The sequence below is a fragment of the Bicyclus anynana genome, chromosome Z (genome assembly GCF_947172395.1).
Source record: "Bicyclus anynana chromosome Z, ilBicAnyn1.1, whole genome shotgun sequence".
In the NCBI taxonomy this organism is placed as follows: Eukaryota; Metazoa; Arthropoda; class Insecta; order Lepidoptera; family Nymphalidae; genus Bicyclus; species Bicyclus anynana.
The window spans coordinates 15,179,193-15,197,954 of NC_069110.1; the positions used below are offsets into that span (position 1 = coordinate 15,179,193).

At 36.0% G+C, this 18,762-nt stretch overlaps 1 protein-coding gene across 11 annotated transcripts in view; it reads left to right on the forward strand.

The window, feature by feature from the left end:
* The window catches only part of LOC112057669 (ecotropic viral integration site 5 ortholog), a 74,334-nt gene that overhangs the window by 49,785 nt on the left and 5,787 nt on the right, over positions 1-18,762 (forward strand). For 8 of the 11 annotated variants that reach the window (XM_024098168.2, XM_052890880.1, XM_052890882.1 and 5 more), the window contains 13 exons: positions 4,681-4,913; positions 5,860-6,051; positions 6,674-6,838; positions 7,218-7,412; positions 8,640-8,798; positions 9,413-9,646; positions 10,269-10,487; positions 10,887-10,994; positions 12,053-12,244; positions 13,183-13,350; positions 14,194-14,289; positions 14,645-14,746; positions 17,385-17,411. In XM_024098168.2, coding sequence (XP_023953936.1) covers positions 4,681-4,913; positions 5,860-6,051; positions 6,674-6,838; positions 7,218-7,412; positions 8,640-8,798; positions 9,413-9,646; positions 10,269-10,487; positions 10,887-10,994; positions 12,053-12,244; positions 13,183-13,350; positions 14,194-14,289; positions 14,645-14,746; positions 17,385-17,411 — 2,090 coding nt within the window. Of the gene's footprint in view, positions 1-3,592; positions 3,728-4,680; positions 4,914-5,859; positions 6,052-6,673; positions 6,839-7,217; positions 7,413-8,639; positions 8,799-9,412; positions 9,647-10,268; positions 10,488-10,886; positions 10,995-12,052; positions 12,245-13,182; positions 13,351-14,193; positions 14,290-14,644; positions 14,747-17,076; positions 17,330-17,384; positions 17,412-18,762 lie in introns of those variants that run through there. The other 3 variants (XM_024098170.2, XM_052890881.1, XM_024098167.2) reach the window with 3 other exon arrangements.

Consider the following 18,762-nt stretch of genomic DNA (forward strand, 5'->3'; position numbering starts at 1 on the left):
AAAAAAACGGTAAATTAAAAAATAAATTCACATTTCTAAAGTTCAGGTGGTACGAATTTCACAAAGTCGCTATTATTTGATAAAGCCATAGGCTCACTTTATTCTCAACAATGAAACGAAGCCACGTAAAACTCAATGCTTAAAGCTCATTGAAATACGAAAACTCCTAAACTCGGCAAAATTAATATGTACAGTAGAACAAAGTGTGACTCACCCCAAAAACTTTACCTTTGTTCCATCTATCATTGGGGGACATTTTTTTTTCGTGTTGTGTAAGTGCGATGGCTCCATGAGGGAATACTACGGCGTCATGCGTCACCATCACGGCGTCAGCGCAGAAGCATCCCTGAGGGTGACAACGGCCAGTGATGACAATGTTCTAATCATGGGCACATGCACTTACTCAGGCCAACTTCAAATGTTTTGCAGCCATATCGTCGTTGCAACTTTAATAAGCTTTGCTTGGCTCGGCGATAAGTTTCAATTCAATTCAAAATTCATTTATTTCAAGTAGGCTCAGTTTACAAGCACTTTTGATATGTCAGTTGACTATTTGTAAAGATTCTACCACCAGTTCGGAAGGCAGATTCTGCTGAGAAGAAACCGGCAAGAAACTCAACAGTTGCTCTTGAAAAAAAACATACAATTTTATAATATACAATTGATGACAACATTACAATTTCTTATAGTTTTACTTCCTGTGTGAAGGTGGAAGCTGATCCAACGGCCTCCAAGCATCTTTATCGTTAAGGAACTCGTCAAAGGTGTAGTAACCTCGACTAAGCAAATGTTTTTTAACACATTGCTTAAAGCTATGCATTGGCAGGTCCATCACAGTCTTGGGGATCTTCTTATATAAGATCTTGTATTATAATATTATATTATAGATCTTGTTATAGACGAGTACACCCAAACCTACAAAAGATTTTTTTTCCTAATAGAGAACCTTATGAACATAGTATAATCCTCTTGTAGTATAAAACAAGTTTATCTTATACTTGCGGACGCTTGCGACTTCTTCTTTTAAAAGAGAACAATTATAAATGCACTAGCGGACGCCCGCGACTTCGTCCGCGTGAAACTCGATGTAAACTTTCAACTACCCCTACCCTACCCTTACCATACCTCTAACCTACCCTTACCCCTACCCTACCCCTATTTCTAATTTTCCACACAATTTAAACGATTTAAAAAAAAAAACGGATAAAAAACAAGAAAAATAGTGACGGTCCAGCCGTTCACGCGTGATGGCGTGACCAAAAGATATATGGATTGATTTTTATATTTATAGATAAATAAATAATGGAATTAAAGACAAAATTGTGCATGTGTGCACTCTGTTTTGTAGCCTATTATATTATTCGGATCACTTTTTGCGGTGATTTTGTAGGGACGTAACCAATCTATAGTAAAAAATTATCAGTGCTTATTAGCGTATTTCATGTATAACTTAGATGTTTTCTTTACCAAGTTATATGATTCTTTTTTGTTGGATAGGTAATAATGTTAACTTTTTTGCAACTGGGTCGAAATATCGACATTAAAAATCTCACGAAATATCGACATTAATTAGGGATGAATGAGAGTGTTATAAACGTAACAGTAGACAAATAAAAGCTATCGGGAGTTGCACGTGTTATTGCGAATCAACCATAAGAGATAGACATATGCTGTTATGTTTTTTAGATGTATAATTTTACGGAAAACATTTCCGTCATAGATGATTTCTATGTAGCTTTAACCATTAAGGCTTCACACGCGACGGAATCTTAAAAAATGGAGTAACTTCTACCGTTTTCCCAACATTTTCCTTCACTACTCTAGTCCTATTGATCGTAGCGTGATGAAAAGTATACTATAACATGCCCAGGAGTATGAACAATAATTGTACCAAGTTTCGTTAAAACCCGTCAAGTAGTTTTTGTTTCTATAAAGAACATACAGACAGACAGACAGACGAAAATTTTACTGATTGCATTTTTGGCATCAGTATCGATTACTTATCACCTGATAGTTGTTTTGGAAATATATTTCATGTACAGAATTTACCTCTCTACAGATTTATTATAAGTATAGATGACTTATCATACTAATTACAGATAGATTACCACTTCTGCATATTAAATTAATTCAATTTTCATTCTTCTTAAAACGCATTATTATTTATATTTTTTGTGATATGCCAATTATCATGAATATAGGTTGAAAAATGAAAAATATTAATAACAAAAATATTGTTGTTAAAAGAGTTTAAAGTATACATTGATTTTCTGATGGGTGAAGTCGCGGGCAACGCACTAGTAATATGTACAAATGTTTCTTGTAAATCATTTTGTTGGTATCATTTTTGATCGACACTTTGTTAACGGTCAGAAACGCGCACCGGTCTGTAATAGAACATTTTGGACTCCATTACCCGACTGCCGAAGGAGGATTATGTTTTTAGCGTATGTTTGTAGGAGTATGTCGGATACTCTGCAGTAAGCGTTTAGTGGAAGTGAAATAATGTCATTAGATTCGACTTAGTTAGGGAAACGTCATTATATATTTACGGATTTTTAAATTATTATTTTTAGTTAGTCTAAATACGGCTACTTAACATTAAATTTTCGATATTTGTACGCTGTCTGAAGTAGATCTACTAACAACCAGAGTTCTTGTTAATTATGCAAAATAATTATCAAACAAACTTCTTACGCCACCACAAAGCACATGTAATAAATTGTTTTGAGTGAAAAGTAACTTATTAGTATTTTAAACCAAAATCCCATCCAAATCGAATGAATGTTTTATATAAAAAGCTGCAATACAAACTTGCATACATATATAAACATACATTTAATTGTACATACACACATACACACATTCATACATATATACATAATAAATGTAAGATAACATACATACGGGTTGAATACAAGACCCGAAGTTGAAGTAGAAATATTTATTAAAATACGAGTACAATATAGTATAAAATGAAAAAATAAAAACAAAACAACATATAAAAGTGAAACTACGAATAGCATGCAAAGGCGGCCTTATCGCTAAAGCGATCTCTCCCAGACAACGAAAATATTGAAGCCGAACATGAAAAATGATGTCTTACAAAACATTCATTAAAATATGACATATGTTCGACTTCAATATTCCAACGCTGGACTGAATGCTCTGTAATGGCGCTGAAAATATGTTGTTTGTAAATTATTATTATTCCTTTTCAAACATTGCATATTGTTTTTTGGCAGTGTTATTACACTCTGTGCCTATGCAAGCCCCGGCCTAAAACCAGTTGCACCATCTTCCTGAAGAATCGGATTAGATAGCTTATATGTTTTGTCTTTTTCATTTGGCATAAAGTAAGAAAGTGACAAAGTTTGCATATAAACTATCCGGTAAGTTATGGTGGAACCGGCTTAAGAATCGTAACTTTTCAACTCGGTCAATTATCAAATTTGTCTAGAAAATTAAAAAAACAAATTTCCTTCTATTTGGAAGTCTTAAAATTTTAAAACAACTTTAAGTTGTGGACAACATCGAATTTTAAAACAAAATTATATTCGTTCTTAATTGTTGTCTATGGTATTATGTAGGTACTTACTAAAATGTATTTGTAAAAATTTGAAATTTGTGAGGTACTTACTTTGTGAAAGAAACCCATTCATTTTTTCATCGGTGGCGGCGCGAGAAGCAATGGCGCGTTCATCTTGGTCGTTTTTCGGTGCTTTTGGTTAGTTTCCATTAAATATTCTTAAATATTAACTAATTTAGAACACGTACTTATCAATATATAAACGTATTTAATGATATTATTCGTTATTTGTGCACCAAACTATTACATTATGCAGAGACGCATGCGGCCATTTTTTATTTCACAATTTGTTAACAGTTTAATCTGCGTGCATCATTTTAATCGTTTTACCATGTTTATTGTAACTAAATTATTATTTAATAGACGTTTAGCAGCAATGTAGCTATAATAATCGTTTGGATGAGTATATAACCTACCGAGTGTAACGTGGTTTTGTTGCAATTATTTCAAAGAAATCGCTCATAAAGTAAAGATCGATTAATTATTTTGAATATTTGTTAAAACCTAGTGCTTATTCGTTTTATGAAGTGATTAAAGTATTTTTTTCTCGAAAGCATATTGAAACACGTAAGATGTTACGGTTATATTAAGTTACTTTTAATGATGGACTGAATAGCTTCAAAGTTACTTAATTCTAGAATGATTATATTTCAGTTTAGGGGTTCGTCTTGTACTGTACTAGTCATATTTCAACGAAATGGTTATATTGTTAACTAAATTATTATGTGTCTTTCTCGTTTTATAGTGTACAATGAAGTGTATTTTATTTTCGTTTCTATTTGTCATTTAGTAATAATAAAATGCTGTTACTCCTACGCACGGCGCAGGAGTACCGGCCTCTAGCAGAGGAACGCATTGCGCATGCGCATGAGCGAATGATGCCATACTCTGCGAAGCGTTTTGCAGATAGTTATTACATATTTAGTTATTAGTTAGTCGCCTTAGGGCTCGCGTCAAGTCGAGACGTCAACCGCTGCCGTGCGCCGCGTAATTTACTCGCGTGTAATCGATGTTTTTTTTTGTATATTGTGTGTTTGTTTGTTATAATTGACCAAAAAGCCTAACGTACGTGTTATTTTTCTCATTCCCAGCCTCCAGCTCAAGCCATGAAGAGGCTAGAGGCGGTATTAATGGGGAGGAAGATTTGTGGGGTCTGTGGGGTCGCCTAGTCGGGAACTGGGAGAATGAATGGCGTCGCCGAAACACATTCGTACGAGAGCTGGTTCGCCAGGGCGTGCCTCACCACTTCAGAGGGATCGTATGGCAGCTGCTAGCTGGAGTCGACCAATCTGCTGACAAAAGATTGTACGCTACGTATATCAGGGTGAGGTGACATGATTTTGCTTTTAACTGTCAGTTTTTAACCGAGTTCATAAAAGGTTCTGTATACTAAATTTCACTCAAATCGGCTTAGCCGAAAGTAACAGACAAACAGACAAAACAGTGTGTGTGTTTCAGTGATTTTATATGATCTGGTTAACCCGATTTAGATGAGATTATGATTTTTTTTTATGATTATTTTTAGGTTGTTCTTTTCTCTATATGTATACTTTTATACTACTGATCCGATTGGAAAACATATATTTTTCTTTTTTAATTATTGATATATTAATCATATATTTCAGCGGGCTATGTAACAGCGTGGTGATTTTAAGCACCAGGTTTTTTTAAGTAGGTCTTTGGCTAGTGTATGGGTGAATTTGAACCTGGTTGGAAATTGCCTCGTTGGTTCATTGGATATCCTATATGGCTTCAGATCACTAGGTCCTGGGTTCGAGTCCGCCCGCAGTTAGTTATTTGGTGGTGTTACACCCCCGTGCCTCAGAGAGCACGAGAGGCACGAGCCCAATGTTCCAAGTCATTATCATTAACACCTGATAGTGATCATTATAATATATAGTCGAAACATTATCACTTTAAGCCCGCCAAACCGCATTGTAGCAGCATTGTGGGTCTTATTTCAATACACATACATCGATTCCAATGACGCTCTAGTAACTGCAAATTTCGCATCCCGGACTCGCCTATCAATGATTGTTACTGACCAATGATAATTTTTATACTATAGATATGGTACATTAAATATATTTTCATCAAAAAATAATTTTATTTCCATCTCTTTCATTATTCATGCAATAAGAGGTTAAATAACGTTCGTTGTTGACCACAACTAACATTGATTTTCAGCGCCTCATTTTTCATGACCTAATAACACATCTAATAGTATTTAACATCATTGTTACAGACTATATCTTTTTTTTCTATTGCAGGCAAAGTCCGCATGTGAGAAGGTGATCCGACGAGACATAGCGCGCACTTACCCTGAGCATGACTTCTTCAAAGAAAAGGACGGCCTCGGGCAGGAGTCACTCTTCAATGTGATGAAAGCGTACTCTCTTCACGACAGGGAGGTTGGCTACTGCCAGGGATCCGGATTCATTGTCGGGCTATTGCTCATGCAGGTATGTATACGTCAACACTCAATACAATAATCAATATCATCAGCATTATCAGCCAATGGATGTCCACTGCTGGACATAGGCCTCTTGCATGCATGGACCTCCAAGCACAATGGTCTCGAGCCGCCAGCAAAACCTCCCCCCCTCCCCCCACTAGGTGGACCGAGCATAATCAGTATATCAATAACCCAATAAACGAATAAATTACTACTCAATACATTAATAATTTTATTTAAATTGTAATGTACTTATTGTTATTATACTCATACTAGCTGACACCGCGCGGTTTCACTCGCGTGGTTTCCGTTCCCGTAGGAATACGGGGACTAATTTTCAAATCGGACCAGTAATTCCTGAGATTAGCGCGTTCAATCAAACAAACAAACAAACTCTTCAGCTTTATAATATTAGTATAGATTAACTATTACAAATATGATAGTTTGTATGTTTGTTTTGTTTGTCTGTTGTAAGAGACAAAACATAACTTAATAAATTGTATTCTTTTGAATATTTCGCCCTGATAGATTTTTAGCAATTTTATTTCAATTAAAAATAATAACCTCTCTTATACTATAATGATACTGATATTATTCTTGAAGTTGTATAAATGTTGTATTCTCAACAGATGCCAGAGGAAGAAGCTTTTGCTGTCCTGTTAACGATCATGCAGCACCACAGAATGCGGGACATGTTCAAGCCGAGCATGGCAGAGCTGGGCCTCTGCATGTTCCAACTGGAAAACCTAGTGCAGGAGCTGATACCTGAACTACACGTCCACTTCCAATCACAGGTTGGTGATGATATTATCTTAGTAAATTAAAAAAAAAATTACACATTGGTTTTCCTCGATGGACTCCTATCTATTCGACTAATTTTAATCAAATTTTCACACTGTGCAGTTTGGTCCAACTTGCAAGATAGGAAAGCTTAGGGGTAGGGTAGGGGCAATGGCGTGCACAAGGATTTTAACTAGGGTATGCACTATAGGTACAAATAGTACATATAGAAAAATTCCGTCTCCGATACAGGTTTTTATCCTTCCGCTTCCGCCATCGAAATATAGGTATTTTTATCCCGGAAAATTCACATTTTTTTGTGAAAAACTGTTTTTCAGGCTAGTGAAAATATATTTCAGTTTTTCAGGCTAGTGAAAATATTTTTTTTTACAGTGCTTTAACACCTCTATATACGCCAGTAGCTGGTTTCTGACGCTGTTCGCGACGACCCTGTCACTTCCTCTTGCGTGTCGCATAATGGACGTATTCCTATCTGAGGGGATCGAGATTGTATTCAAAGTTGCCCTCGCTTTGCTCACATTGGGCAAGGACGAGATATTGTCCCGCGATATGGAAAATATACTCATAGTAAGTAATCCTACTAATATTATATACGCGAAAGTTTGTATGTATGTTTGGATGTTTGTTAGTCTTTAACGCCGCTACTACTGAAGCGATTTAGCTGAAATTTGGAATGGAAATAGATTTTACTCTGGATTAACACATAGGCTACTTTACTTTTATCCCGAAAAAGTCCATGGTTTCTCGAGATTTGCGAAAACTGATGATTCTGATGATATGAATGTTTGTTACTCTTTCACGCCTCGACTACTGAACCAAATTAGCTGAAATTTGGTATTGAGATATATTATAGCCTGGATTAACACATAGGCTGTTTTTATTGCGGATAATCCATGGTTCCCGAGGGATTTGTGAAAAACTTAATTCCACCTGGACGGCGGGCGGGCGTCCGCTAGTTTCTTATAAATAGGCGAAGGAGCGAGCTATGCTTGGAGTTTCTCTGCGTGATAGAATCAGAAATGAGGAGATCCGCAGACGAACCAAAGTCACTGACATAGCTCAGCCAGTCGCGGAACTGAAGTGGCAATGGGCAGGCCACATAGTTCAAAGAGCCGATGGACGTTGGGGTCCCAAGGTGCTGGAATGGCGACTGCGCATCGGAAAGCGCAATGTTGGTCGACCCCCCAAGTCGGAAAGCGCAATGGCGGCTCGAGACCGTTGTGCTTGGAGGTCAATACAAGAGGCCTATGTCCAGCAGTGAACGTTTTTTTTCGTGATAGTCCTGTTGATGTGTCCTCTGCTTTCGATTCGGAGGGCGTAGGTTCGAATCCGATCCGGGGCTTGCACCTCCGACTTTTTAGTTAATTTTAAGAAATTAAACATCACGTGTTTTAAATTGTGAAATGTTCTCAACAGAGAATTTTCTCAATTCTCTATGTGTGTGAAGTCTGCCTAAGGCCCCTCTAATTCTGAGTATACTCGTGCTCAACAGTGAGCCGTATTTGGGTTGTTTTTGATGATAATACTAACATTACCTCTTTGGTTAGAGATTAGTCTCAGCCTACTGCCCAGAATTGTGAAGTAGGCTCAGACTAATTGCATAATACTTTCTTATTGAAAATTTTCCCAAGACCCAGGATTCGAACCCAGGACCTCGTAATCTAAAGCCATATAGGCTAACCAATGGACTAACAGGGCAATTTATATAGTCAATTATAATTTATTACGTGAAACATACACATTTTGATAATGTTATCAGTCTTATCATACTGATTATAATGACTTTGATCGCAGTTCATGCAAAAGGAACTTCCATCGAAGGCCGAAGCAGATCAGGACGCGTTCATGAACATCGCTTACTCCATCAAAGTAAATCCCAAGAAAATGAAGAAGTTAGAAAAAGAGTACACGGTCATAAAGACTAAGGAACAAAGTGACATTGCTGTGCTTAGGGTGAGTAGAGTAGAACCCATTTGTTTTCTTTCAATTATGTCAATTAGTAATAATATTTGAGAATTATTATCAATGCTTATTACGCAATTAAAAAAGAAATAGTGTAATTTTTATCAATGCAATTATTCATTTTAATTATATATTATTTAATAATAAAAACCATCTTAAAAACATACATATGTTTGATAGTCGAGCTCAGCTCAGAAAAACACCGAATTAGATATTTCTCTAATGCGGTGTTTTTCTGATGATATAGTCAATTGTCAATAGAGCCTGTTTGACATTGACGTTAATTTTATTTGTGTGTGTGTTTGGGTGCGCGTGCGTATATGCGTGCGTCCGTACGTGCGAGCGTGCGTGCGTGCGTGAATGAGTGCGTGCGTGTGAGCGAGTGTGAGTGAGGGAGTGCGTCCGTGCGTGCGTGAGTGAGTGCATCCGTGCGTGCCTTCGCACGTTTGTGTGTGAGTGAGTGCATCCGTGCATGCATACGTGCGTGCGTGAGCGAGTGAGTGAGTGACCTTTTTTACTCTATATTATCCTGATGCTTTGACGCTGTTGTGATGCGAATATTTCTGCCATAAACGAACATTATTTCAAAAGTTATCTTCCTACAGTGTTTGCGCCAAGAGAACCGTCTGCTGAAGCAAAGGGTGGAACTCCTGGAGAAGGAGAGCTCTTCTTTAGCGGAGAGACTGGTGCAAGGTCAAGTGGACAGGGCGGAGGGAGAAGAGGAGACATTCGCCTTAGCGCGCGATGTTCACACCTTGAGGCGCGAAAACATGGACATCAAGCAACGGCTGGCCGTTGCACAGGACGAAATACGTAGCTTAGAGATGACTTTAGCCGAGGTATGTTTGTTTTTCTATACTAATATTATAAGAAGGAAAGATTTGATTGTTTGTTTGTTTGTACTAAATAGGCTATTTGACAGTATTTTTTAATGGTCGTAAATTGTACATTTTATCATTCTACTAGATTGAAGAGAATTTATCATATTTTTTGATAGCTGAAGTGGTAATGGGTGGGGCACATAGTTTGAAAAGATGATGGACTATGGACCCCGCAACAGAAAGCGCAGTTTTGGTTGACCTAACCAGGTGGACTAACAACATCAAGCGAGTCGCAGGGATTCTCTGGATGCAGCGGCTCAGTATCGTAATGTTTGGAAGTCTCTACAAAAGACCTATGTCCTGCAATGGAGGTCTATCGGCTGACATGATGATGATGACAGATTAATGTAATTGAATAGCTCAACGGTAAGAGCGGTCGGATTCATCACGATGGATGTCGGATGGTTGTTTCGATCCCCGCCCCGTTTGTATATTTTCGTGCCCACTTCTAATACAATATTTCCCGACTAGTTGGAGGGGAATAGGAATATTGGTCATATTTAAAAAAAAAATTGTCTGATCGCCAAAGTTCAGTTTGAAGAGGGCATTTTATGAGGGTTTGTTAATGCTTGTTTCACAGAACAATTCGCGGCAGTCCTCGCTAGAGGGCACAGAGGGCAACTCCGCGAAGGACGAAGAGCTGGCGCGTTGTTTGCAGCGCGAGCTGGTCCGTGCACGACTCGACGCGGCGGAGCGACAGGCCGCCGAGCGAGAGCTCAACGCGAGGATCGCCGAGTTGGAGAACGAGAACAAGATACTGAGGAAGCAGGGCGTGGATAACAACGTCGCTCACTTGCAGGTATTTCCTTTTTAAATAGTACACGGTCCGAATATAAGACGACCTTCACTGGATTAAAAGCATTTTATATCAAACTAGTTTGACATATAATGAGATAGAGAGAGATTCGCTTTGATTTAAGTGCACTTTTTTTTCCTTATCCCTACCCTACACTTCCCTACCCCTACTATATCTCCACCCTATGTGGTTGTTTTAATTTACACTTTATTGTAAACTCTGTATTTTAATAAATAAATAAAAACATATTGATCGACAAAGTTTCTTCTACGAGATATGTAAAGAACGCACCCTAGATTGATGCACTTTAAGATACAAGCGAGCTTACTTGGATAAGTTAATTAAGACAAGTTAATTTTAGCGGAAATAAAAAAATATTTATTTATTTTTATTTTCAACTAGGACGAGTTGATCGCCGTTAAACTACGCGACGCTGAGACGAACCTTTCTCTGAAGGATTTGAGAGTGCGGGTCGCGGAGTTGTCAGAAGCTTGGCAAAAACATTTGCAAGTAAGTACACAAAATGTCACTTATATATCAACTAGCAGACGTCCTGCGGCTTAAACCGCTTAGTTATATACAAATAAAGCCGATGATACTAGCAAATAACGTGGCTTTCTTGTGATAAAATAATTTTCAAAATCGGTTCAGAAAATCCGTAAATTACTTACTTCAACACAACAAACTTTAGCTATTTATAATATAGTATATATTATTTTCTTTCGAAGCTAAGTTAAATGAGAAAAAATTGGTTGTCTATAAAGTTGGTTTACTGACGATAGTTGAACGTGACAACGTTATAAAAAAATACTGATGAAATGGTTGCATTTTTCAAAAGAAAATGTTTGTTTTTCTAAAATACTGTTAAATAATCTTCATAGACCAGAATATACTTTATTTCCTGTAATAAAGTTGACAACCCTAGAGCGAGGGAACGACGCATCATCTTTTCTCGAGTGTGCAGCCGGCTCCATCGAAAAGTTGGCACGTCAAAAATAAGATTATAGACAAATTAAATCACTTTTCGTTTTTTAATCAAACATGTAAATAAAATTATAAAAACTGTCTGTCTGATTTAAAAATCGTCAAAATCAAGCGAACTTCAGCCAGTTGGTTGGACCGACTTGGCTGAAAATTGTCAGAGAAAATTTCACGCGGACGTAGTCCCGGCATCCGCTAGTTTTGAATGAAGTCTTAGTTCGTCACAGTGTTACATGGCCGCACCTTTTTGTATTAAATTTGCTATTCAACGATATTTTATACTAGATATATCACTAGCGTGTCAAAACTGAAGCAGATAAAAGCGGCTAATTGACTTAATTTTATTCAGTCGCATTGTAAATAACGAAAGCTATTTAAACAATCAATACCTAAATATTGTCTACAATGGCGCGTTGTGTGTTTAGGAAGTGTAATAACTATATATATATATATGAATATATAATGTAGGTAAACACAAAATTATGTGTGCGCTCAGTGAAAACGCTGAATTCGGAACACTTTTGCGGTGATTTTGTTGACACGTAGCATATCTATAGTAGTAAATCTTTGGTACAAATTGTGAACAGGAGCAGCTACAAGACTCACCGCCAACGCCAGCGCAGTCCAACGTGGTCTCCGATATAATGGCGACTCCGAAGAAACTTCTAAGGGCCTGGGAAGGAAAGTCCACTGACATGCACAAATTGGAAGAAGAATTGATGACCGTTAAAATTAAAGAAGTTGAGGCGCTGACTGAATTGAAAGAGCTTAGACTTATGGTGAGTTTATTTATTTTTTTATCCTTTACAGTGTAGCCGTTGACTACATCTCACCTGATGGTAAGTGATGATGCAAACTAAGATGGAAGATGGGCTAACTTGTTAGGAGTAGGATGTAAGTCCACACCCCTTTCGGTTTCTACACATCGTATTGGAACGCCAAATCGCTTGGCGTTACGTCTTTGCCGGTAGGGTGGTAACTAGCCATCAGCCAAACCAGCTAGACCTGGAAATTAAGAAAACCTCAATTGGCTTAACCGGGGATCGAACCCAGGACCTCCGACTTGTAATTTCAAATCCGTATACCACTGCGCCACGGAGGCTGTTCATATATCTATAATAAAATGTAACGTTTCTTACATATAAATGACTAGCACACGCCGCGCGGTTCCCATTCCCGTAGGAATACGGGAATAATATATAGCCTATAGCCTTCCTCGATAAACGGGCTATCTAACACTAAAAGATTTATAGTCTAAAAGATATATATCTATTTTTCAAGTCGGACCAGTAGTTCCTGAGATTAGCGCGTTCAAAGAAATTAACAAACAAACTCTTCAGCTTTATAATATTAGTATAGATTTTGAGACGTCTAATATAATATAAAATACGTACTATATTTTCTTTAATCGTACTATATTTCTTTAAATCTAAATCTATAAAATACTATATTTTTCTTATGAAATGTTGCCATCCCTAATCGTGAGTAAGTCGCCTGAATCCTGCTCTTCTACGGCGGATAAGATGACAATCTACGTCAACCTCTCTCAACCTTTCCGCCGCCTCTTTCTGTGATACTAATCTCACATAAAGAGAGTTGTGGACTAAGACTCTTATTCTGAGAGAAGACTCTTGCTCAATAGTAACCCGAATATGGGTTGTTAATAATGAAATTCTTCTTCTTCTTGAGATTCTGATTCAAGTATTTTGTGTACCAGGAAATGGAGCTTCGCACCCAGGTACAAGTATCGACGAATCAACTGAAACGTCAGGACGACGAGCTGAGGAAGATGCGTGAGTCGCTGGATGCCGCTCTACTACGCGAGCGGGCACTGCAAGCTCGCCAGAGGGAGTTCCAACATAAATACACCGACCTAGAGAGCAAGGTAAAAGGGAATTCCCATCCCTGGATTATATCTAAAAAAACTTGATAATTTCACTTTAATAATAAAATCATTACGTAATCGAAAAGTTTGCTATAGCGTCTCATGACTTTTTTATATTTAATTTGTCCACAACGGGGACAAGCTATAGTTCATTACTGCAGCGGCCGGCAAAAGAGGCGTTTATGGACGAACGTGTGAATGTGGGCCGAGACGAAGCCGAGGCACACATACGTAAGTCCATCAATGCCTAGTTGCGGCCAAGGCTTGAAGGCTTTCTCAAATATAAACTAAGTAGTACAATTCAGAACTTTTGAAAACTATTTGAAAATACAATTATTGAAGGTACGATTCTTAAAATTTTATGTGGATTTTCCGGGAATTATGTTGGTTTGAGATAATTCTAACGAAGTTGAAGTTTGTTGTATATCTTCTAAATTTCCAAGATTTGATGGGAAAATTTTAAGTGTAATACCATTTTAAAACCAATGACGAAGTTGACGAGCAACTAATAACAATAATTTTTTACGCGCCAAAGTATTTATTTTCACTAAATAGCTTCTATGTGCAAGCCATTTCGAAATTTAAATTAAACCTTTGATAAGTTACCTCTTTGGTCGCCATGTTGCGGAGTAGAAGATCGTTCCGTTTTTAAATTACACGACAAATATGATTTTACATAGTAATTTATTTAGCCGCTTAACACGACAGATATAGATTTTCATACAACTATTGCCGGCCGCTGCTCGACCAGTACAGCAATTTCGATTTATCTCGAAGAAGGTTGTCAAAATAACGCTAAAATTTCCGAGAATGATTGAGAAATATATTATTTTATATTAACAGGCTAAATATGAATCCATGCAAGCCAACATTAGAAATATGGAGGTCGCGCAGAGAATAGCGGAACTGGAGAATGAAGTTTCTGAGTATAAAATGAAAGTGAGTATTTTTTCACTATTAATAGGGTAACTGACTCATATCAAATTTAATACAAAAAAAATGTAATTTCGTATAATACATGGAATAAGGGTCCTAAATTATATCGATATCAATTAATAAAAGTTAAGGATTTTTTATAAAACTTAATTTAAAAATTGTGTATTTTTTCAAATTTTCCAAACGTCAAAAAGGCTGTCGTCCATTTTGTTACTTTACAATGATACTTGATGTACTTAACGTCAAACTAATATTTTTGACTATATGCTCCGTATATCCTAAAAAAAACATACATACAGCCGAACGTAGAACCTCCTCCTTTTCGGAAGTCGGTTAAAAAATAAAACGTACGTTCCAGACCGAAGTGATGGCAACGGAGGGTGAACTTCGATGCAATAATATGGACGACTCGGACCGAGTTCGTGAATATCAGGAACAAGTGGCGGAACTCAAGGCCGAGGTAACATCGACACACGACTAACTAGTGTATCTAACCTAATTATAAGTTAATCTCGGACTAATTGAAAGAGTCGCAACAAACGCACCAACACAATATATAACAAACTTTTTTATAGATTCAGTAAACTCAGAAAGGTTGATAACAGTTCTTGCAAATATTTCACCAAATAAAGCAGTGAATAAGTTACAGATCTTGAGGCATAAAAATTAATTTAAATGGCTATACTAAAGTCCTGCTATTTTTCATACAAAGCAAACAGTTTTCGCAAAATTTGGAATTTGCGTTTTTAACTCTGTATAAAAATACCGTAAATTTTCAAATTAACAATTAAGAAAAAGGGTGTCGTTAACCTTCAAATCTCATATAGTTTTGTCAAATTACTGTGTTTTTACAATATAATCGAAGGAATGATGCAACTAATATAACTTTAGCATTTTGATAAACTAAAACTTAGGGCAATTAGGTGTAAATGACAGTATTTATCGATTATTCCGAATATTACAATTAATAAACTTGATAGATGTTGCAACTGGCATTATCAACGATATCGAAGGCTGATATAATTAATGTTTGTAGTTTGTACTTAATGATCATATAGGATCACATTCACATCTCTTTGTGCCAAAAACATACTTTTTAATATATAATTATAGGTATAAATGCAATAGTTGTAATATAAATTATCCCTTATAGCCTAATACTTCTTACTTTGACTTTTATAACATTATTGTACACAACTTCCATAACATTAAGTGATTTGTACTAAGATATATTTATTAGGGTGTTTTTAAAAAGTAGTGAAAATTTTGATACTACACTGTCTTTTTTGAGAAAATTATAATAACAATTCGTACGAATAAAAATAAACACACCATTGCACTTGAAACGTATTATAAAAACAAAACTAACATCCTGTGCCTGGCTTTGCTTAGAACCAAGTAATATTTAGTTGAATCACAAGAATTGCTTAACATTTTTTTTTTTTAATTCTAAAAGATAACTCGCTTTTAAAAGTCAAGCTGATTCAACTTGCAATACTTGATTTTTAATTGTATATTCTCGTAGTTTCAACTAAATAGTACTTAAGTTCAGCACCTATTAAAATACATGCTTTGTATATAAGTCACAATAAGAGCACTAACTATTTCGACAAAGGGCTTTTTTTACAGGTAACATTGTATTCCCAAATTAGATTATCATTTTCAAACATTAAATTCAATTCTAAAAATATAATATCAGCTAAGAACTCGGATATAGAATAATATAATACTCAATTCCATTAAAAAATATAATAAAAACAAACTCACTTAAAAGCAACCTAATTCTTGATGCCAGGAAGAAAACCAGTAAGAGGTAAAAATCGAATAAACTTCAAAAGTAGCTCGCTACCATTTTAGACTGAATGGACTAAAGACACTGAAAAAAAATTGATTGTTTTCTTTTTGGGTTTATTTGCGGTCTGTAAAATAACTATAAGCAGATGTGTTGCTTGATAACTTCGCTAACTTTGAATATGAAAAAAAAATATTGGTACACTAGTGGACGCCCGGCCTTCGCGTGAAATTCAATTTTATTCCCACGGGAATTATATTGAGTATAAAAAGTCGCCTATCTTTTGCACAATTTATCTTTATACAAAATTTGGTTTAGCCGTGAAAAGGTAACAGACAGACAAACTGACTTTCGCATTTATGATATTATACTACAACCCTACTCGATGTGTATCTACGTATGTTTACCAACAAACAAACCAAAAATTAGGGTATAAATTATTTCACACATAATAATTATTATAATTAATTTGTTCTTAAGTTAATAAAAATAAATTTGATTAATGAGAATATTTAGATGTAGTTATTATTATAATATATTGAAATAATTTAAAATATATGAGTTATGAAATTACCTTTTGTAACTTGATTTCTAATTAGTATGTTGGTAAACAGTACACATCGAGTAAGGCTGTAGTACAGTATTTATATATATGTATTTCCAAAATAACTATCAGCGGGTGATTAGTGATCGATACTGATGCCAAAAATGCAATCAGTAAAATTTTTGTGTCTGTATGTTCGTTATAGAAACAAAAACTACTCGACGGATTTTAACGAAACTTGTTACAATTATTCTTTATACTCCTGGGCAGGTTATAGTATACTTTTCATCATACTACGCTCAGTAAGAGCAGAGCAGTGAAGGGAAGTGTTGGGAAAACGGGAGAAGTTGCTCCATTTTTATAGCGATACTACTGTAAGGGCTGGATTAAAGATGTCTAAGGGCGTCCGCTAGTAAGTTAATAAAGCGGTTTTTGATACATTATCTCTGCACAGTACCCTGTCCCCACGTCTGGCGCAGAGCCGTGGAGATGGCACAGCGGTGTACGAAATCGTTCTCACCTCTAGTATACTATAGTATGTTTTGATATTGTGTGTTGGCCTTCATTACGAAGCATTAGAAGCTTGTGTTTTTTTTCTTTTGGTTTGTTTTAAACATCGCTCGCTACTTTAAATTTTATTTCAGTACACTTTGTACGTCGGGTTTGTTTTGTACGTCGGCAACTTGCTCAGTATATTACTTTCACTTTTGTTTTTCTAATACAAAAAAAATATATTAAAATGAATATTTCTCGAATTTCCAGATAGTAAAACGTTTAGTATCTGACGCTGTAAGTAAAATGATAAAATGTTGTTTAGTATTTTAGAGTACAATTGAGTCTGAATGAAATTAACAAAAATAAAACAGTAGAATTTTTATAGTAATATTTACTGGTATGTAGGTTATTTTTTTGGTGAAACGGTCGACAATGTATGTGTATTTATTGTTGTAATTTAATCATAAAAAAGTATATGTCTTTTGTCCGGACGTAACATTTGGTTATGTGTACAAGTGGCGTTAAATTTGCATCGTTTTAGCTTTTCTTTTGGTTTAGTTCGTACTGTGTTAAGCTTATATCCTAAGGGACATATACTAAATATTTTGATATAGTACACACAAATATACTCCGCCCTCTTTAATATGATACGAATCTATTGAAGTGGGCGGATAATTGTGCCCCTTAGTATATAATGAGTTTAGCACAGTAGAAGGATCATCATGTGTGGCTAGTCACCTCATTCTAATACATTTTTTCATTAATGTACTAATGCTTATACTTTTTATTAGGATCAGTAGTTACATCGACAGCCGATATACTAATGTTTCCATTCAGCTTTACATTTACATTTGGTGTATTGTTATCTCGTTTCACAACAGACATTCATGTCATACAATATATATAATATCGCTTATAACATTGGCGCAGTCACGATGCTTCAGAAACAACCAATGATGTAACTACTTTTGCACTTACCTAACCTACTTTTACTATCATATAAATTATAATGTCCCCTATTTTGTTCTCAAGAAATTTCAGCGCTATCATAATAACAGCATGTTTACAAAAATGCAATTGTATATAAAACTTTGTAATGTTGATTTTGGGTGATGGACTGTTGGTATACTAACAATTTTCTATAATGTTCATATTGTGGTGTTAAAGGAACTATTGTTCAATTTATTATAAAACACGGCTAAAACTCGCGTAATGCAACGTCGGAGTATGCCCGACTAGTTTCGAATACATACTGAGCCCTTGGTCATGAGCTGGTTCTTGCAACGTGGCAATATCCAAACTGTGAAACGGCGGCGCGGCGCGCAGCCGCTCGCATCGCGCGTTGGGAGAAGGGATGAGTGGTATGGAGTGAAGGTTCCGTTACACTTGTGCCGTGTTTTATAATAAATTAATAAGAACAACACTAAAGATTAAATTCTAAAAAAGAACAATTGATTTTTCATAATATTAATATGTGTGCTTGAGAGTGAGTTGTATTTACACAGATGCACTTGCTTTGTGTTGTATAAATCTGTAAGATGTGTTTTATGTTTCTTTGTTATTTTCAAAGTATGATATATCACATCGAGCGTAAAGACTACGCACGCTTGCTCGTGAAGTTTATCGATAGCTCATTAAATGCATT